Here is a 23,035-nt window from a genome sequence, read left to right as displayed (position 1 = left end):
TTGCATTTTTAAAGATTGCGCAGAAATAAAAAAGATATATATATATATATATATATATATATATATATATATATATATATATATATATATATTATTTTTTTTTTTTTTTTATTATTATTTTTTTTTTCAAGGCTTGCACCTTGGAACCTATTTCGAGGTTTGCGTTCTCAAGCCACCAGGCACTGCTGTTGTGTGAATGAGCGGGCCGAAACGCGCAAAGGGTTTTCTGTTAGAACAGTGTAGTGTAAGCGGCCCCTAAGTTAATAACTAATGATCTTTGCAACAGAAGTGAATTGATCAAAACTAACTTTAGCTGGACAATAACTTTATTCTAGAGCTGCTGTAAAGCCAAAACAATCTCTGTTACTTTAATTATTTTAAATTATTATAATATTTTTCCTATTATTACTGTAAAGCTGCTTTGAAACAGTCCATATTGTTAGAAGCGCTATATAAATGAAGGTGACTTCACTTGACTTAATTTGAACACTCTAGTCTAGAGGGTGGACTCAAACAAACTCTGAGGAGAGGTCATTTAACACTGTTTTTTTTTTTTTTTTTTTTTTTTTTTGCTGTGGAGTAATATCTCTGGGTGGTGATTTAAATTGTTATTTGTTTACATTTGTGTATATATTTGAGTTATGTGCAGTTTCTTATATCCACCGTTTCTGTCTGTATTAACACATTATAATGCCGTCCATCATATCTAACGTCATGTGCGCACCTCTCAACGAGGTTTACTGCCTATGTGAATGTTATTGATTTAACTGTATCTCTAATATATTTGGTATTGTCTGCTATTTTCAGACCACTCACTGATACCCCTCAGAACTGAATCAACAGTAAACTCGAAACTCTGGTTCAACTGAGTCTTGTGTGTTCCCTTATCGGTCGGTCATTCTCTACGTATGTCGTGACCGATTGATAGGAATCTTGCAAGAGAGGCCAATCTACTTTGAGTGAAACTAACAATGCATATTGGCGTGCAATCATTTGCATCAGCTGTTCAGCCACGCAGCGCGGGTATATGATGAGCAGCAGTATTTCTGGTTGCGGTCTTTTCCTGTCCTCACTGACGGCCACGAACACTATCTCACATGCCTGGGAAACATGTGAGACTGTGTTCGAGGGTGGTTCATGTTTTCGCAAGGGGACATCACCACGTCGGCATGCCGGTCAACTCTTCTTTCTCCGGAAAGCTTGAGTCCGCTTGCTCGACGCTCTAGGTGTGCGGTCTCCTTGGGTTATCGCGGAACAACAGTGACAGGATACACTCTGTGTAAGCCCTCTCCTATCGTCCTTCCAGGCAAGAAGGTGTAGAGGCTTGCTCAGGGCGCTGGATGGGGTTCAGCTGCTGTGGCGCTTTGGTAGGGATTCCTATCAGTCGGCCACGACGTACGACCGATAAGGGAACGCCTCGGTTACATATGGTAACCCTCGTTCCCTGAGGGAGGGAACGACGACATATGTCCCTTCTGCTGCGACCCGCTGGGGCAGCCAGCTCACCGGCTCAGCTCCTCAGCAAAAATCTGAAGTGATTTTCACCTGCTGCTCATTATATACCCGCGCTACGTGGCTGAACAGCTGATGCAAATGACTGCCCGCAAATATGCATTGGCTCGGTTTAGTTTCACTCTAAGTAGATCCTCTCTAGCGAGATTCCTATCAGTCGGTCACGACGTACTTCGCTGTTCCCTCCCTCAGGGAACGAGGGTTAACATATGTAACCGAGACATTCTTGCCAAAACACCAGTGCAGATACAAATTCACCTGTTCCAGCACAAATACAGTCATACCTAATTCTCAACAAGAGAGAGAGTGTTTAGGATATCCTTTATTGAGACTTATTTAGATGTAAGTTCTCTACTGTTGCCCAGTACCTTCAATGGAGAATATTTTTTCCCTTAGCTGGTTTAGTATTGTGGTGAGAGCACTGAAACTCTCGGTCTCAAACACAAACTGAGGAGACGAAGCGATCACCTCCAGCTCAGGATAAGAATACTCCTTACCAACCTGTCAAAAAACAAAAATATTTTATTAATTAAAAATAAGATACCCAGCATTTATGGAATATAATGATCTTTAATTTTTTCTGTCATGCTTTTAATAATATTTAACTGTCTCGTTCTTATTTTACTTTGTCTATTTTATGTACAGCACTTTGGCAACCCAAGTTGATTTTAAATGTGCTTTATAAATAAACTTAATAAATAAACTGAATAAATATTTTTCAATAGCATTTACACAGTAAATACTGTAAATTACTGTAAAATGGCCAGATTGATTGACTTTTCTGGAAAATACACCATTAAATCTTCCATTAAAATAATTTGTGGAAAATTAATCAGCACTGAGTTCATTATGTGATGCAAGACAAAAACAATGATTTCAGAGATTAACTCATTATGTTTTCTTTCCTTTGTTTGTTTGTTTTTTTATCACTTAATGCAAAACTAGCCATGTAAACCAGTGGTTCTAATGGATTTGAAAACTACATGCATGTGTGTTGGAGCAGGGTAGGGACTGAATTTTGCACCCCTGCTGTACTGCATTAATAGAAAGTCATTTAAAATTAATTATTTTAATTATTTTTTTATTTTTTTATTTATTTAATTATTATAAAATTAAGTATTTCTCCAAAATGTATTTATAATTGTATTTTTGTGACCATTGCAGTGGAACACAAAAACAATGTCAGTGCATCCAGACTTTGTAAGTACTCATACCGGTAATCCTGCACTTTGTTTACACATGACATCATAATGATAATTTACTGAATTTTTACTGGTAATATTAAAACTTCTCATCATGGAAAATTGAGAGAACCGATTTAATGTTATTTCACAAAAGGTCCTGTCATGGAAAGATTTTACTCCCACTCAGGTCTTGTTCACAAATGATCTCCAAACTGAAATTTTCCGGAAGACTGTATGTGTAAAAACACTTAAAAGCTCTAATAGAGGAGTTCTGTGCTAACTGTGCTAACCGCACAATAGAGTTTAAGCTTTATTTAACCTAGAATATTCCTTTAACTTTATTTCATGATTCATGTTTACCCCAATGGCAAATCGTGTGATGTCTCGTTCATTGGCTTTCAGGATTACATTCTTAAATTCCTCTTTGGGGTCATTTGATTTTCCATCAGTGATCACCAGCAATAACTTCTGAGAGTTGCTTCGCATTCCCACCTTCTCAGAAAACATTTCTTCACTAAGGGGGAATGAGAGAGCAATAAACAGCAACTGTTTGGCTTCATATCATAGCAGAACCCATGTACAATTATGGCTACACTCACAGTACAAAACATATTGCAGAAGGTGTGTATGTATCTCCTTGTGCCTGGGTCACATCTTTCATTAGTTGGTCAGGGTCTCGATTCACTGCAAAGTTCTCAAAATGAAAGACAGCTGACACTCTGGTGGAGAACTTGGCCACTGCCACCTGAGACACAGAAACAATATGAATATGACACCATAGTGATATAAAAAATAAATAAATACATTTTTTGTAATTAAATATTTTTATTCAAACTACATGACTTAAATCTTGCACAGATTTTATATCATAACTCGGCATCATACACCTGCCGAGTCAAAGGTAGGGTAGGCTATTGTTTTATAAACACTTTTTCTTTATACTGGTTGAAACCCTCTTCACATTCTGATAGCAATCAATAGAAGTGGTCTAAATATTAAAAAATGTACATATATCTTCTGTGGAATTCTCAGGACCAAAAAATGTTCGAATGCAATGACACAATGCCTACCTGCCTGTCAACATATGTACTGTATTTCCATAACTCCGCGTGCTCTGCTCACGCAGACATCACGCGTCATCAGTGGAAATAAAGCTATGAGTTGTAGACAGACAGACACTGAGTGCCACAAACAAACAGAAGCCACCTAGGGTTGTATGATTAATCAGAACTGATTTTTGATTTTGACTTTCAAAGATTATGAAAACAATATTATCAAGGTAAAACGATTATTGTGCCGCTGCCACATTCCATCCAGTGTACCTTCCTTTCTTTCCCTTCACAGCGGTGCACTTTCATTAGTCCCTAAAAGCCCAAACATAACATCCAAATCAGCCAAATAAGTAAGTGTTGTAAAACTGTGGGATCTGTGCATTAAGCAGCAAAAGAGACACGGTTCTTTCTTAAAACACTAGTTATTCAATTTGTATTTTCGTTCTATTGTATTTATTTTTCAGTTTTTATTGTAATTAGTATCTTTGTTCATATTGTATTGCTGACTGTTTACTTGCCTTATGTAATTATTTTGAGGTCCTATTATTCAATATAATGTATAATTCAAATTTCAAATAATGTAAAATGATTGTTAGGCTGCATAAATTCACACCCTATCACACCCGATGTATTCATTACATCATAAGAAGAATGGCATCTACGCTAATATTAGTCTCTCTGTTTATCCCGACGTAATCATAGTCTTCCGGATCCGGGCTGTATCCAGATCAGATGAAGGACCTGCGCCTAGACACTACCACAACGCAGCCCTGAAGTGCCTGCAGAGATTGTGTCAACTTGACTCTCCCCTGTAGAGGCCTCATCGACACGATAGCCAATTTTTATCGGGTTTTGGTTCCTTGCCACTGTCGTCACTGGCTTGCTTATTTGGGGACACATTGCTTGTTTCCACCGAACAGTACAGTACAGTACAATTCGGGACGGTAAACCCTGATCTAGCTTTCGTTTCCACCACCAACAGGACCCTTACTTGATAGTAACCCTTACTTGAAATCATTCTCGCGTGAAGAAGAAGGTGTCCATGGAGGACATACAGCAGATCTTGTTCTTGTTTCTCGGCATGTGGCTGTTTGTCACAAGAAGAAGATAAGCTTTGTTTGGGCAAAGGCTGCAGACTGCAAGGAAAAACACAGCCGAAAAAGCATGTGCAAATGACGATTCTCGTGTCAACCAATCAATGTTTTGGAGTGAGTCTAGCTCCACCATTCCCTTTAGGTACCGGACTACTGTGATTGGGACCCAACAGAAGGGTAAGGGATAAATTAACTAAGGGTACGTTTACACGACAATGATGTACTGAAAAACAGAACTTTTTGTTTTTCTCTGTACAGATGACAATGTAATCAAAATGATCCCTCTCCACACAGATCTGCAAAAATGACAAAAAACGACTGTTACGACTATAACCCTAGTTCCCTGAGAAGGGAACTAGACGATGTGTCAATAACGCTTTGGGAACGCTCCTGCGTGATTGCATCTGAAGCACTTGAGTCAACTAGTCCAATGGCGAGAGTGGGCGTCACGGGCGGGTAATGTCACGACCAGGAAAGGATAAAGCACATCCGGAATAGAACCGCGCTAGTTACGAAAAGGGCCGAAGCAAGTCGATCACAGGGATGTAGGAAGTATGGCAAAGGAATGTCAGGGAACTAGGTTTACAGTCGTAACCTGAGACGTTCTCTTTCGAGGGAACTCGCGATGCGTCAATGACGCTCTGGGAACGAGAACGCCATACGAACCAGAGCCTGTCTGTGTGAATACTGCACAACTAAGACAAGAGCACCTGGGGACGCGCCCAGGTCGAAGTAGTAAAACCTTACGAACGTGAGCGGAGAGGACCAGCCTGCTGCATACCACATCCTACAGGGATATCTACATATATAATAAGGCTTCTAAGCCGCCATACTCCTGTCCTGGTCTAAAAGCACCACGGAGGAAACGACCAAAGGCCCTAGGAGGCCACTCCCAAGCCACGCCTACCGGTAAGAGAGTGCAGTTAAACAAAAAGGCTAGGCTATTAGTGAGTCTCCATGATGAGTCTGCCCGGGATTTCGAGATCGCCCAAAATGTCCGTGATTCGGCTTTTGCGTTCTACAGTCGCCATTCATTATGTTTACTGTGGCGAGCAGGACGAGACTGAGGGCCGTGGGAGAACGGCGCGAGGCCGGTGGCGTGATTACTGATGAGTGACACCCTGTGAGACGCACCGGTCTCATATCTCTCAAAGAGGAGCGGGAATTTTCTTAGTAATGTTAAAACGCACATCAACCGATCACTTGTTTAGCGTTCATGTAAACACTACATTCAGATTCACCAATCGGAATGAATTCAGTTAGATTGAAACAAAAGGTGTCCATGTAAACAATGAATGGCGACTGCAGAAAGCAAATGCAGGATCCCGGACATTTTGGACGATCTCGACGGTCGGACATGTCCTGGAAAAAGAGGATAGTAACCCCTACTACTCAGCTTTCTCCTACTACTCAGCTTTCTCCACAGAACAAGAGCCTGCTAGCTTAGCTTCCAAAAAAACATGCGGGACAGCCCCTACTACTGGCTGTAGTCTTTAGCCTCTGGCCAAAAAATCCTCCGATGATGCAAAATGACAATTCAGCCCCTGCCTCAATAGGATGTCTGCTCCTACATTCTGATGCCCCGGAAATAAACTGCTTTCAGGGAGAGCAGCTTCCCTAGGGACCACAAGATAATCTGGTGCGCCATTTTGCATAGTGGACGAGAACGCAGACCCCCTGCCGATTTATGTAAGAGACCACCGATGTGTTGTCTGTATGGACAAGCACATGATGGTCCCTCAGGTCTGGGAGGAAATGTCTCAACGCATTGAAGACCGCCATCATCTCCAGGCAGTTTATGTGCCAAGAAAGATGATGACTCCTCCACAAGCCCTGGGTTGAACGGCCTTCCATTACCACTCCCTAGCCGGTGAGGGAAGCATCTGTCGAGATAGCAACTCAATGGCAAAGAGCTCCCAACAACAGACCCTGGGATAGGAACCAGTATTTCCTCCATATAACCAAGGCGTGGAGACACCGCCGCGTGATCTTGATCGTACGAAGTGGGCTTCCCCTCGGGAAGAACCCTCTGGTTCTGAGCCACCACTGCAAGGGTCTCATGTACAGTAGGCCAAAGGGTATCACATTGGACGCTGCTGCCATTAGGCCCAACAGTTTCTCAAACTGTTTCACAGTGCGTGACTGACCTAGCTTCAACTCTTTTGTGGCTGTGAGGCTATCAGCTACATGAAAGGGCCATAGTGTGGCTCGCATTGTGACTGATTCCCATACCACACCAACTAAAGTGGTTCTCTGTAGTGCAGAAAGCACACTCTTCTTGGCATTGAGTCTCAACCCCAATTTCTTATGTAAGCGAGTACAACATCTCGATGCCGGGCCGCTAACTGTTCTGATTCTCCCAGAATTAGCCAGTCGTCGATGTAGTTCAGAATGCGTATGCACTGCAGCCTGAGCGAGGCCTGAGCTGAGCTGCATCTATGCACTTCGTGAACAAGCGAGTTGATAGAGCTAGACCGAATGGAAGCACCCGATAATGGTATTCTTCACCCCAAAAGGAAACCTCAGGAACTTCCTGTGTTGAGGGAGGATGGAGACATGGAAGTAAGCGTCTTTTAAATCTATCGTGACAAACCAGTCCTCAGATCTGATTTGGGTCACGATCTGTTTGAGTGTGAGCATCTAGAACTTGAAACCCTGATACTCTGTCGGGTGTACCCTGATACTCTACATCTGCTCTATAGCTCCCTTCACTAATAGAGACTCTTCTTCTTGCTCCATTACCAGAGCCTGCCTGGGATGTACTAGTAGCACCCCGTTGTAACAAGGTGGAGGAGAATGAAACTGGATACTGTAACTTCTCTCTATTATCTGTCAGGAAACAACCGAACCGACTGTTTTTGAACCCCCCTCAGAGGGTGCGAGTTTTACATAGAGTCGTGGTGACACTGAGCCATGTGCTCGCTGGAGACCGCTGCGCCCCGAGGCACCAAGGGTGGCGGGGTTGGCAGAACGGCCTCCTGAGGGCACAGAGGTGGGCACCGTATACTGAGGTGTACACCGCTCCACCCCAGTCGGGGTTGCCCTCAGAGGTCTGACACCAGTGGTGTCAGGACCTTGGCCGAAGCCTTTTTCGCAGAAAAAACGGTCCTCAGATCCATCTTCTGCTTCAAAGGCTTCTGTTGAGAATGCCATTCCGGTCCCCAATCTTTCTGAGGGGGAGCACAGGGAACGACACTCTATCCTGTACAAGGAGTTTGTTAATGGCTAGGTCTGCTCCGCCCAGTAGCCCCATTTATGCCTTACCCACCAGCGCCAAGAGTTTCTAACTGGCCTGGAGAGTAATGCTGAGCTTTAAGGGGAGCCTAAGCCGTGACAGGACTGATTGCTCGCAAGCGTCTGTTTTGCCTTTGGCATCGGCCATGCCCAAGCTCTTTCAACCCAATTTATTAAACATACATTTTTAGAATTCAACGACAGGCTGAAAGGGTTGATCCGGGATCTCATTTTTTATTAGTGGTGATCGGGAAAAACTGGAAGGCCCTGACATGGAAGTTATAAACTCCAAAACTCATTGTACACAGGGGATTGAGATGGAGAATCTTCAACTCCCTTAACTCAATGCTCAGCACATCCATCTCCAGCTGCAGCACCAAATTATACCATTTAATTCCTTAAAATTAAATGTAGTAAAAGATCAACCAGACAAGTTAACACAGTCTGGATGAAATGCTGAACTTATACATGAATCTAACTATTGAAAGTCAGATAAGCAAATTTAAATGCAGCCCACTTATTTAATTCCTCAGAATCAAACAGCAAAAAATCAACCAGACAAGTCAACATAGTCTGAATGAAAGGCTGAATATATATTTATATATATATATATATATATATATATATATATATATATATATAGGCTTATATATAAAAAAGTAGTTTCAACATACAATAAAAGAATCATAAATTCATAGCTTGCAATACACTATGTATCTCTTTAATCTATGCATTGTATTTGCATAACCGCTCGATTCTTATTGTAGTCTTTTTTAAATAAACAGTAGCATGAGGAAACTCCCGATATAGTGCACACACATTGGTAATGTTTATGAATGAACATAGCCCGTCCACTATTTTAATTTTTATATAGAGCTACATGATTCTTCGAACATGCTCTTAATTGATGAGGGTGGTGAGTTTTTATTCCACTGCATCGATGCTCAGCATCTCTACCTCCTCAGAGATAGACTGCTGAAACACCGGTCCGCGGCCCGGGCTTCCGATCCCAGAGAGAGAGCGCTGGAACCCCCGGGTAAAGGCAGAGAAAAGGCAGAGCCTGTCTCTAACCCCTCCGCGAGAGCCATTTGCGAAGCCCACAATACCAGCTTCCGTGCTGCCTCGGCAACAACGGGGCCGGTACTGCGAGGAACGCGAGCCTGAACACCCTCCTCAAAGAGTGACAAGTGGGAACGGAGCGAGTAAAGCGATTGTAACTCGCAATGCTCGTAGTCAGCGCACTCGAGCGCTGACAGATTATGCTCCGTTCCAAACAAACAACACATACATCGTTGTGTATCCCCACCCGTAAGGAAAGAGGGCAGGGAGGAACACACGAACTAAGGTTGTTTTGTTCGCCATAATATCTATGCTTGTGACTGATATAGTGACAGACAACAGTAAATAAGACAGACAGTATGTAACACAGAGCGCTTGCTGAGGCACAGAAGCTAGCGCGATTCTATTCCGGATGTGCTTTATCCTTTCCTGGTCGTGACGTCACCCGCCTGTGACGCCCACTCTCGCCATTGGACTAGTTGACACAAGTGCTTCAGACACAATCACACAGGAGTGTTCCCAAAGCGTCATTGACGCATCGCAAGTTCCCTCGAAAGGGAACACTGTATTATGCATACCAGACAGTTGGCAATGTCACTTTGTAAAGAAAGACTACACGCCTGCGCACACACGCATTCAATATAGACTTAACACGTAATATGCATGTCCATGCCGTCACTGTTTTCACAGATTTTTACAACCGAAATGAATCAATACTGAACTTACTTAAACTGGACAATGACTTCTTCTAGAGCTGCTGTACAGCCCAAACAATCTTTGTTGCATTCATTTCCTGTTATCAGTGTAAAGCTGCTTTGAAACAATCTGTTTTGTAAAAAGCACTATATAAATAAAGGTGACTTGACATAAGTTAACCTTGTATAAGTTCCTGCTTAAGTATCGATAATTGTGAAATTTTACATTTATTTAAAACTACTCATATCGTGAAATAAGACTTTGATCATATTGCCCACCATAATGAATATAAATCACAAATAATTGTGATTTTAATTTTTGCAATAGTCGAGCAGCCCTACAGCCAACTTTTACAGTTCCTCCAGAACCAAAACAACAAGCTTATGCTGCATTCACGCCATCCCATAATCGTAATTACGAGATGGCAACCCGTGACGTTCTATTCACTTAATGAGTTGTCATAGACTGAGCGTTTCACGTCCTCAGACTCAGATTTATGCGTTTCTATGTCACCACTATCAACGCCGAAATGAATCTGCAGCAGTCAGGTGGTACAAGTAAGAGTTATTTACATTCATTATTATTGAAATGTTATGTGCTTTGAGACATGAGGTAATTTAACGCCGTCTCTCGTTACGTTTTGCAGACTCTGCTGTGTGTGTTTATGTGTTTTGAAGGAGGCGTGGCTTTTGAGTGCACTCTGAAGGGAAGGTGGGATGCTTTCCCACTAAAAGTTTTCTCATGCTTTCAAATCTAGCTTGCTATTGCTAGCCTCTCCGAAATTGCCTACTCTACGTTTAAATGACTACAGAGAAAAACTGGGCATCACACACTAAACAACTGAGAAATATACTAGACTTTCAAGTCATTCAAACACCAATGTTCACCCAAAATCTATAGACTGGCTATGACTTTCGACAAATAGTGTTGACTCCTCCAGAATGAAAATGGGGAAAAATATGGGCAAAAGTTGTGTATCACAGTCTTAAAAGGCATAGACATACACGTGTACATACACACCTGGGCTTGTGTGTCCAAGAACATGGCAATCAAGTTCTTGATGAATCTGATCATCATTTCAAAATTTTCAGCGGTGATACTGCCTGAGTCATCAAACAGAATAACTGCATCCAGCGGGGGAATTACATGACACTCTGAAACACACAAAAACACAATCTGCAGGTTGACATAAAATTACATAGCAGCAGTGTTCCACCTTAAAATCCACCTGAAAACCTAAAGCATATATAATTTGCACATATAATGATATGGTCACTAATTGCAACCTTGCATATATTTAGAATGGATATTATAGTTGGAACACTGTTGTTTTTTTGTTTTTTTTTTCCTATAAAAGGATAAGGTTGATAAAGAAAAATGCAAAATACATCAAATCCACATTCACCTTCCGCCCCCAAAAAATACATTAAACCAATATTCAAAAAATAAATACCTTTATTGAAAATAGTTCGATAAAATTATATAATAAAGGTAACTTTTTTTTTTTTTTTTTTGAACACAGCATTACAACAGTAATTGTTAAGTGTTGTGATACCCTGGAAAGCTGGCTTCGTTGTGTTAGCAGCAGTGAAGTGAGGGCTGATCTCCACACACTGACCATTGAGATAGTTAAACCCCTCACATTTATGCATCAAACGAGGACCACACACCTGGAAGAGAGCCAGAGAGATGTTATAGAAGAACCTGAACTTTTAAATTAGGAAAATAATTAATTAACAAATGAAATCAAAAGTAGCGTTAGAATTAATAAATAAAAAAACTTACAGGACTATATTGAAACTAAGAAAGAAACTATATTGGACACAACTGCAAACATACAACCTGTAGGCGCCTATCCTCATGTCACATGGAAAGAGACTATCCAATCACCAAGAGGGAATATATAAAATGTGACTAAAATGTGACTAAAAACCTTGACGAACATTAGATTGTAAAAACACATTTATGATGTGACATAGGCTACAAAGTTCTGTCATGAAACTCTAGATGGCGCAGGCTAATAGGTCCTTAACTCAATCTGCTTGCAATAACATCATTCTCTATAGGGTACAGCTGATTATTTCCTGCTGTATCTAGACTGTAGCTAATGAGCTCACATACTCAACCTTCAAATACTTGGCTAGCATTTGCTTTAGCAGTAGAGTTGTAGTATTCGAGGGTGGTCTTAAGACCATTTTTTAAAGGTTTTGGTCTTGTCTCTGTCTCGACAGCACTTGTACTTGGTCTTGTCTCTGTCTCAGACTAATGCCGAGTTCACATTGCACGATTTTCAAAGTCGTTGAATCACTGTTCTTTCACACTGCACGACTATCTGGGGTAGCATTCAGTTGCTGCTGTGTGCACATTGCACGATGGATTGGTGACAGGGGGTTACACATCGCATGACTTTACAATAGGAAGAATTGCTGACAACTCTGTCTGATCAGCAAACTACGTTTCACAACCAGACACACGCGAGAAGTGATAAGGATATAACGCAAGATCACGTGAGACCGGAATTGTTATTATTGAAACATCAAATAGACATGGGTGCTCTTGCCAAAGTTTGACTAAACTTTCCTCCATTTCTTGGGTCCAAATTGACAGAGAAGGAGCCTTTTTCGGAACTGAAGCCATGCTTGCTGATATTCTGGTCTATAACTCCTCCCTGAACTTCCCGCTGCCCTGTATCTTGCTCTCTCATTGGCTGTAGGTCATTGCCAATGTAACTTTCAGTCAGAAAACATTTCACAAAGCAGGATTTTGAATTGCAGACAGGCACATATATTTAGCATGCCAAATATCTCACAGGTGTCTGCGACACATCGTTGATTCTCTCAGATCGCATCTTTGATCATGCACACTGCGTGATTGTCACTTGAGTGAACAAGCACCGATTTGCCTCAGATTTCGGGCATTTGTCTGCGATTAGGCCAAATCTGTCGGTGAGTGAAAATCGGAGCAAAAATTGTGCAGTGTGAACTCGGCATTGGAGGACTCTGGATTTTATCTCTAGAAAGGTCAAGACCACAACTGTGAGGATATCTCTAAATTGCCAGTGCATTGTCTGATTTATTTGTTAACATCATTGATGTGAGTTGATGTAAAATGTACTGCTTAAAATGAAATCAATAATTTATTTCTAATGTGATTTCTTTTGTTACTGTGGTGCCGGGTTCTAAATCAATGCAGGATTGTCTCAAAAAAGTCAAATGCCCACAAAAATTAAGATATGATTGCAAAAAGGTACTTGTATGAGATCTTGTTTTTTATATAACATATGATGTAATTAAGCAATATTAAAAGAGAACTAAAGCTGTTAATATTAAGTAACTTAATATTAACTGTGAGATCCTTCACGTGCCTTTTATGCACCTGATGGCAGCCCACATTTCTAACTGCTAGATCTGCTTGGGGGAATACTGCATAGGCAGATCTAGTCCGCCAAGACCAAGCATATGCCCCATTTTTTATACTCAAAACTAAAGGGCCAGACACACATAGCTAGTATACACACAGTTCCTATGGATCTATGGTTTGCTTCTATAATAACCAATAATAATTCACAGTCCCTGTGGCAAGCAGGGGCTCACTTAGTTCCAAAAGCTCTCGGCCCCGCTCTGTTTGCCACAGTCCCATTGTCCTGGACTGCAGTATCTCTGACCTCAACCATGTCAAAAGGCCCCGCACAGAAGAAAACTTCTGGGAAATAAAGCCAAGGGGATTTCTGCTGAATCTTGTAATTCTGAACCCTGTAATAACCTTATAATAACGTGTGCGTGCATATGTGCCTGTGAGTTTGTGTGTAAGTCACAACATGCTTTTTCACATAAGATTCTTATTTCCTTTTTACAGAAGAGAGGAACAGAAAGAGGTCAAATATCTAATGGCTGTGTAAGACAAAAGCCAGTTCCCAAAGAACAGTTGACAGATACACGCCCTAATGTAACACCACACATAAACACCATTACATGGTCTCTAGTCATAATGGAACCACACTATGGGAACGTCCTTGCTGTCAACATATGACACAAAAGATAGCTGTTTGGTTAAACAGAACAGAGTCCTGCACGGGTTCTTGGTATTTTGCTCATACTGGTGAAAAAATGGATACAGGTGCGGGTCTGGTCAGACACGGGCTAAACACGGGTCTAAACACGGGTTTAAAACAATCACGTGCAAACAGGGCCTGAAATTAACACCCGACCACGCACCAAATGCGGGTGAATTTTGCAATTGGCGGGTAAAACTGTCAATCTACCTGCCACATTGGCGGGTAGCCAATGAGAATTGAGTGATTGTTTGTTTTTGCGTCTGTTGTTGTTGTTTTTTTTTTTTTTTTTTTTAAGTCCGCGACGTTTAAGTAAAAGACGTCGTTTTGGATGTGCGAGTAACAGTATTAAACTGTTGGTGAGATGGGATGAGATGAGATAAAGCAAAGCTGACGTTGGTTACGGTACAATGACAGTTACACAGATGTGTGTGCGTGTGTATGTTGGGAGTTGGGAACCAGTGAGAAAATGTCCGGTAGGCTACCCGGTAACTTTACTAGTAATATTAATATTAATTTAGTTCTGCTTAACGGTTCCTGAAGGCTGTAATTAACAGTTGCCAGGAACTGTCTAACATACCGACTAAATCAGCCATCAACACAGCCGTGTGTGATTTGTTTACATACGAGCTGCGGTAACTTAGGTCTATATCTGTTGAGTTAGCACGGTGTGTGTGTGTGTGTGTGTGTGTACGTGCGTGCGTGCATGCGCTGGCATGCATGTGTTATCAAGCTTACTGTGAATTGTCATTGTTTCTGTAGGGTGGATGAACAGAAAGGGTTAGCTGTAGCAGGGAAGACATACAGAAATGCAAACTGCAAAGCGCGCGTCGGAGTGAAGAAAATGCCACACGAGAAAACACTGTATCCGCGCGTGCCTCTGATCGCAGCGGCAACGAGCACTTTGATCACTTGATTTAAAAAACACCTTTCAGCGCTAGATCGCCTCTTATTTAAAAAACTAACAAAATTAATGCTCTGCCAGTTAACTGGAGATGTTTTATTTATTTGTAGAATTGGTACATTCGAGATGTTTTAAAACGAGCGAGATGTTTTAAAAAGTGGTGGGGACAATATCGACCCTGGCAAAAAGTGGTGGGGACATGTCAAGGAGACCAGACCTCATGGAAGATGCAGCTGCAGTGGAGGAAGAGGAAGAGGAGTGCATATGCTCCTTTTTTGTGGACTCAGATTAGCAGCAGTCAGTATATATGAATATGACTATGTCTGTGACACAGCAAATCAGTGAATAAAAAGATTAAAAAAAATTATAGTCTAAGAGTTATTATTACTTATAATGATTTCGTTAATAACTTGACAGCACTTAAATGTGTATTCTTACAAGTTAAAGAACAATGTTTGTGTGATTTCTATTTTTCTCCTTTATGAGGCAAAAAAACTAAACAAAAAAAAAACTGGCTGGTAAAAAGTTACTGTGGCAGGTGGATTTTTAAATCCACCTGCCACAGTGGCTAGTGGTCAAAAAAGTTAACTTCAGGCCCTGCGTGCAAACATAAAAATATATGCATATTTTTAGGAACACATCTACAAAAATATGCCTGTATTTCAAGTTAAAATAAAAGATAAAATAATTTAAAATCCACATCAGTTTATTTGTGCCCATGCCCTCCCAGGAGTCTCTATACCTACTTTCACTTTTAAAAATTCATTATAACCGCGCGCGCGATCTGCTTGCAGTCGTCGAGATGGATGCTGATGAGTTGAAGAAAAGAATAGCTAGTGGAGATGGTAAAGTTGTTAACAATACGTCATCAAAAATCAAGTCCAGTGTGTGGGAGAAATTTGGAGTTATCTGAAGAAAACAATATTGTGAAAATGCTGCATGCATTTTCGTGCTGGATAGCTGCAAATGTGGAACTTCATCGCTGAGGAAGCACGAAGATACAGTAACTGTGGTAACAAACCAAGCAGTTCTATCAAACAGTATTTTTCAAATTTAACACTGTTAAGTATGTGTCGTGTGCAGGGCATGTTTGAACCCAAAATTGTCAGATGTAGGCTAGACGAAGTTGCGTGGGAGATATAGTGTTGTAGCCGCGTCTGTTCGATTGGTAAAATGTTATAAGGCTACACAGTTTTGTGGTAACGTTAGCCATGTTCTTCATGTACCGGCCTGTTGACAGCTTCGGCTGAAGTTGTCCTTGTGTTAATGGTCATGTAATAACTTCTGTATGACCTGGAAATAAACATTTTTGTAAGTGTGTCTATAATGTGATTGTCTAAACTGATTTTATTTTGGTCGGTTCTATTTTAAGCGGGTCGGTTCGGGTGTGGATTTTAATTAGTGCTGCTGTCGGAAAATGGGCCGGATGCGGCTTTAAGCACTGCGGGTACGGGCGGGCGCGGATTTACAAAATCGGACCCGTGCAGGACTCTGAAACAGAACCTGGCGCAGCTCAAGGAGTCAGTGTTTCACTCACTTCAAGGGGTCCTGCGACAGCCGAACAACTGCCATTTAGATGAATGGGAATGCTAACGGATAGCTCTCTTCAGGTAATTAAGATTTGCTTCCAGGAACTAGCAGACTTATGGCCTTTACTTTCACATGTCTGTGAAATCCACAAGGCCGCAGGGTCCACAAGGCCATGTCCCATTTGTCATTTTATGATTCAGGATAAATTCAGAATATCCTAGATATTCCCTTTTACAGACAGGTATGAACTTCACAATGGACTACTACACAACTATGCACCATTATGTCACCAAAATGTGAGGTGAGGGTGCAATGTTTGTGTGTAAGGGATTATGTACATTCAGCCGGTCTTTATCACAAAATAATCCCTGACACTGACATTTAGTGATCTACCAAAAAGATTATGTAATCTAGAGTCGTGTAATAATATGTTGACAGTAATAATAATAATATGTATATTAAAAGTGTCAATAATTATTTTTATAAACTGTAGTTTATAATCTTTATCATCATAAAAAAGAAATAATACTACTTACAATAGCTTGATCTTCATCACAGGCAAGGGACAAGCCAAACGCGATGCCTGGATCAACTGAAAGGGAAAAAAAATACCAAGATCATAATGAACAGGAAAATCTGACATTAAGTTTTTTACATTTATTAATTTAGCATTTAATTAAGTTGCATTTGACTGCCGTTAAAGACACAACCACTCTGAGCACTGTTAATGCTACACTTCAGCAGTTCATGTCAATTCCAATATCAAAAACTGCTGTAAAACAGTTTAAATGTAAACTTACTTCAAATGTATTTGTATAGTATCTCTTACAATACAATTACAATTGCATAACGTTTCAAAATAGCTTTACAAGAAGTAGTGCTGATGTTAAGTGTCATGTGTCAGGACTTTTCTGTTTCAACAGTCTTCTGCAGTGTTGAAACATTCGCACAAAAGTTGCCAATTCACTTCCTTTTTTGAATGAGGAAACAATCCGTTTGTCATAGTTCTGAATGTAAAAGCTGTTGATAGCAAAAAATAAAATTAAAATAAAAAACAAACATGTAAGAAAAGATTTGACAGTATCAGTTTAACACTTTCATTGTGTGATCGTTGTGACTGTATTACCAAAAGCAAAACCCATTAAAATAAATGTGAGAACTTTTATATTTTCCATCTCACATAGGTGGATGTGAAAGAACTAAGCTGAGAACAAACCAAAACCAAGCAGAGCAGTTGTACATTATTCTGATGGTACATTTATTTAACCTGATGGTAACCTAATTTCTAACTGCCTAAAAGGATGGGCTGGGCCCATGAGTTTGAGTTTCAAATTAGTTACCATAAGTATTATGGTAATAAGTATTCCAAGGTGCACTTGAAGGTAGCATTAGACAACCCTCAATGGTTAGCAAAAAATCATAGTCCTCTTTTTAGAGGAGAGGCTTTAGTACTCTGAATAAACAGCTTATCACTATTTGCTATCTTCAATGTTTTCCATTAAACATTCATCTTGGGTTGATCTATATTTGAAGTTTACACTGAAATAAATGGTTCTTTTCATAAGAGAAGTCACAAATAATTTTGTGACAGGTAGGATTCATTGTATGGCACTTGTCATTCATTTTTATGGTATCCACAAACGTCTCGGTTACCAATGTAACCCTCGTTCCCTGAAGGAGGGAACGGAGACTTAGTCGATCGTACTGACTGTATGGGATAATGCCTAGTGAGCCCGATCACTCTGATTACTAACAAGCTTTGGCAGGTGCATAATCAACGCCCCGCCTTACCCAGCGGGTATAAACACGGAAATGGATGCACCTACCAGTTGTTTTTCGCTGAGGAGCAGATCGTGCCCCAGTCAGCGGTGGTCCAGTAGAAGTGGCAAGGGGACTAAGTCTCCGTTCCCTCCTTCAGGGAACGAGGGTTACATTGGTAACCGAGACGTTCCCTTTCAGTCGAGGAATGTTCGACTTAGACGCTCGTACCAACTGTATGGGATCATCTAAAACGCTACTACTACTGCCACCTTCCAGTGCCTAAACACAAAGCTGCAAGAGCCTCCGCATGGCGGACGGTCGAGCTTAGGTCAGGAAGTTACTGCTGTTCCACAGGACCACTGGGAAAGTGTACCTTGAAGGAGAGGTCTACGCTGCGAAGCCACATCTACATGAGAGTAACGTGGAAAACACATATGGACCAGGCGCCTAAGCGGGTAGTACAACATATGGGATGTCACTGAGGTGGCTCCAGCCAGACACAACCAGTCAATGACGGCAGAGGTGACTCTGCCGAAGGAAGATACGAGCTTACCGTAGGAAGCATGCCGTAGAGAAATACACATACGGGATCACCGTAGGGATCACAACGTATGGGCCCCACCTAACACAAGTTTCACAAGTGATAGGACTAGTATCAGATGCTCTGCCACGTCTACTACCGACAGGGGGTTCGGAGGAACTCAATAGGGTTCCGTATAACTCACCAGAGTAAATTTACGCACTTATCCAGTCCAAGGAGGGGAATGGCGTAGCAAGCCGACACTAAACTCAGGGTAAGTGAGACTGACTTCAATGAAGGAGCCTACTAAGCCGTGAGTTCAGCAGGTCCTTCGTTGCAACCACTGAAGGACCACAGTTTTACCTGCTGTGTGAAAACTGAACAGGGGCTTTTTATCTTCCAAAAAAGGCCCGAACAGTAAACACAGATCTCAATGAACTCTCTGTAACCCAAGTATTACAGAAACGGATCCCATAGAGACCCGTTTCCATATCGGCTGGAGGAATGGCCTTGCTGCAACCCTCACCAGTGGGAAGCGATGACCACACTCGTCACGGTACTACCTGCACACATAGTGACACAGGCAGCACCGGACCGAAAGAGTGCCAGACGAACTGAATCGCCTTAGCCGAGTCAAAAAAACACAAACCAATCGAGACAATCAGGAACACTTTTCAGCGCTACAACTGACTACCCAAAAGGCTCAGCATACCAGACATACTCAGAATGAGGCAACGGTTCGGAGGCAGAGACCTAGCTTCAGAGAGCCCGTAGGCGGCCAAAGACCAGGTCTGCCTGCTTGGTTAGCAGCAGAGTGCGTGAGAAGGCATGAGCGGGTCCTCGAACGCATTACTGCTAACTAATGAAGCTGAGTCTCTAGCATAAGGAAAAAAGCTGAAACAGCCAGGAACACCTCACGGCGCTACACCGGTGAATCAACAGAATTCCAGATACCATCAACCTCAACTTCAGTAAACAGGGACTCTACTCAGAAGGCCCGTAGGCGGCCCGAGACTGAATCATGTGTACATGTCAAGTCAAGTCAAGTCATCTTCATTTATATAGCGCTTTTAACAATGTAGATTGCTTCAAAGCAGCTTTACAGAGATAAGCGTATAATTTAAGGTAACAGAGATTGTTTTGGCTTTATAGCAGAGTTAAGTTATTTCCATCTAAAGTTAGTTTTGATTGATTTGCTTCCGTCGCAACGATCATTTGTTATTAAATTAGGGGCCGCTAAGACGACACCATTCCCTCTACACAGACTTTACCTGTGAGAAACGCTGATGGCGCTCACATGCGCATTTAGAATGGGTTCTATAGTGCGTTTGAATATACGCAGGTTTGGAATTCCCTACAAACCAAGCCTAAACAAAGTACTTGTCTTTCCTTATAAATTTTGATAAAGAATTTTATTTTATTTTGTTGCTTTGGGGTAGGAACGCGAAACGAATTTTCCCGACAACGCCTTATCTGTATAGTGGTAGTGGGATCCTCCATAGGGAGAGACTAGTTGGCACTTCAGCACTGCGTTGTCATCGGTCCAGGCGAAGGTCCTTCGTCAGATCTGGATACGGCCTGGATCCGGCAGGCTGCAGGAAAACCTCGGGATAAACACAGACACTAAAATTAGCGTAGATGCCATTCTTCTCATGATGTAACGAGTACATCAGGATTTTTGGGAAGTGTTCCCGGTTCCGGCTGACCTAATATATGCAGCCTAACATTAAATTATAGAAGTCTATAATGTATTATGTGAAAGCTAGGTCAAAGAGATGTGTCTTTAATCTGGCTTTGAACTGACAGAGTGTGTCTGCTTCCCGGACAATGGTAGGAAGACTGTTCCAGAGTTTTGGTGCTAAATAGGAAAAGGATCTACCGCCAGCAGTCGATTTTGATATTCTAGGTATTAGTAACTGGCCGGAATTTTGAGATCGCAATAGACGTGACGGACTATAATGCGTTAAGAGCTCGCTCAAGTACTGCGGAGCTAAACCATTTAGTGCTTTGTAAGTGATCAGCAATATTTTAAAATTTATGCGATGTTTAATAGGGAGCCAATGCAGTTTTGACAGAACTGGGCTAATATGGTCATACTTCCTGGTTCTGGTAAGAACTCGAGCTGCTGCGTTTTGGACCAGCTGTAGTTTGTTTATTAAGCGTGCAGGGCAACCACCCAGTAGGGCATTACAATAATCTAGCCTTGAGGTCATGAACGCATTAACTAATTGTTCCGCATTTGTCAATGAGAGCATATGGCGTAATTTAGATATATTTTTAAGATGGAAAAATGCAGTTTTACAGATACTAGACACGTGACTTTCAAATGAAAGATTGGTATCAAAGAGCACACCCAGGTTCCTAACCGACGACGAAGACTTAACAGTGCAGCCATCAAGTGTTAGACAGTATTCTAGGTTATTACATGAGGAAGTTTTTTGTCCAATAATTAGAAACTCTGTTTTTTCAGAATTTAGAAGTAGGAAATTACGAGTCATCCAATTTTTTATAACCGCTATGCATTCCGTTAATTTTGTGAATTGATAAGTTTCGTTAGGTTTTGAAGAAATATAGAGCTGAGTATCATCGGCATAACAGTGAAAGCTAATGCCATGTTTCCTAATGATATCTCCTAATGGTAGCATGTACAGAGTGAACAGCAGCGGTCCTAGTACTGAGCCTTGTGGTACGCCATACTGAACTTGTGATCGATGAGACATCTCATCATTTACTGCTACAAACTGATAACGGTCAGATAAGTATGATTTAAACCATGCTAGTGCATTTCCCGTAATGCCAACATAATGTTCTAATCTATTTAAAAGAACGTTGTGGTCAATGGTGTCAAATGCAGCACTAAGATCGAGTAACACTAATAGCGAGACACAACCACGATCGGATGATAAGAGCAAATCATTTGTGACTCTAATGAGAGCTGTCTCAGTACTATGGTACGGTCTAAATCCGGACTGGAAATCCTCGCAGATATCATTTCTTTCAAGAAAGGAACACAGTTGTGAGGATACTGCCTTTTCTAATATCTTTAAGTGTAAGTGCACTTACCCGTTTCCCTCGTTTCAGAGGATCTCAAAATAGCGTGAGATGCCCAACCAATACCGAATCGCTATAATGAGGGCTGGTGATACAGACGTGGCTGTTGGTGTCAGGCTGCTGGGTTGCACACCTACAGCTCACCACTGCTAATGCTCAGGGATAAAGAAATTTGCTCTTTCTTTGAAAATGTAAGTAGCACTGGCTCCATTTTTACGGGGTGCCAGCGGCGGAACAGACATACACAAACAAAGACTCCCCCTGGTCCTCCACCGAGGGGAGGGAGTGAACCAGTACCATCTCCAAGAACAAAATCCCATCCCTGTGCGGCCCACCTCGCTAGCGCTTGTGCTTGTGCTTACCACCTGGCTTGGCAGCACCTGAGGTGGGCGGGGCGCTACGCCTGCGTCTGGATGGAGAGAAGAAGCGGGAGAAGAGGCGGACGCAGGGGGACGCCCTCGGCAACGGGCAGGTGGAGGATCTATCCCCGACGGCTGGGTGGAGGCAGCAGCAGGCCGTCGGGGAAGGATGTGCCGAATGGCCTCCATCTGCTTCTGTACAGTGGAGAACTGTTGGGCGAAGTTCTCCACCGCGTCGCTGAATAACCCAACCTGGGAAATGGGGGAGTCCAGGAACCGAACCTTGTCCGCTTCCCTCATATCCGCCAGGTTGAGCCAGAGATGGTGCTCCTGGACCACCAAGGTGGGCATCGCCAGACCGATCGTGCGAGCTGCAACCTTTGAACCCCGGAGGACCAAATCGGTTGCAGTGCGGAGCTCACCCATGAGCTCACGATCTGCTCTACTCTCATGCATGTCCATGAGTGCCTGGGCCTGGTGGACCTGAAGCAACGCCATGGCATGCAGCGAAGATGCGGCCTGCCCACAGGCCTTGTAAGCTCTGCCCGCCAAAGCAGACGAGAACTTACAGGCCTTAGAGGGGAGACGAGGGTCTCCCTTCCAGGAGGTAGCGGTCGCTGGACACAGTTGCATCGCAACAGACTGCTCCACAGGGGGGGATCGCCTCGTAACCCTTATCCGCACCTCCATCGAGGGTAGCGAGGGAGGAGGAGCTACCAAGCCTGTTTCTGGCAGAGAAAGGTGCCTTCCACGACCTAGTGAGCTCCTCATGCACTTCAGGAAAGAAAGGTACCGGAGTGGCGGGCTGAGAACCAGACCGGCCCGCTCCAAGAAACCAATCATTCTTGAGCATAACCATCATCTCAGGATCCAACATCGGCCTAGCCACCCTCCCGGAGGAGGGCAACGGCACCGAGTCTTCCTCCGTCAAATCAAGCTCCCCCTCTGATGCTGCGATGGACATCCCATCGTCCGGAGTCCCCCTAAAAGAAATGTCCGGTCGGTCCATCACAGAGGGACCGGCGCAT

At 42.4% G+C, this 23,035-nt stretch overlaps 1 protein-coding gene across 2 annotated transcripts in view; it reads right to left on the bottom strand.

Moving 5' to 3' along the window:
* LOC307158333 (integrin alpha-X-like) overlaps positions 1 to 23,035 on the bottom strand; it is a 267,631-nt gene that overhangs the window by 233,647 nt on the left and 10,949 nt on the right. For both annotated transcript variants that reach the window (XM_079870811.1, XM_079870812.1), the window contains exons 4-9: positions 16,853 to 16,908; positions 11,387 to 11,501; positions 10,852 to 10,985; positions 3,296 to 3,441; positions 3,057 to 3,210; positions 1,881 to 2,013 (exon numbers count right to left, since the gene is read on the bottom strand). In XM_079870811.1, the coding sequence (XP_079726937.1) occupies positions 1,881 to 2,013; positions 3,057 to 3,210; positions 3,296 to 3,441; positions 10,852 to 10,985; positions 11,387 to 11,501; positions 16,853 to 16,908 (738 nt within the window). The remainder of the gene's footprint in view (positions 1 to 1,880; positions 2,014 to 3,056; positions 3,211 to 3,295; positions 3,442 to 10,851; positions 10,986 to 11,386; positions 11,502 to 16,852; positions 16,909 to 23,035) is intronic.

Source organism: Squalius cephalus (assembly GCF_949319135.1).
Source record: "Squalius cephalus genome assembly, chromosome: 5".
NCBI lineage: Eukaryota > Metazoa > Chordata > Actinopteri > Cypriniformes > Leuciscidae > Squalius > Squalius cephalus.
This window is presented reverse-complemented; position numbering and strand designations above follow the sequence as displayed.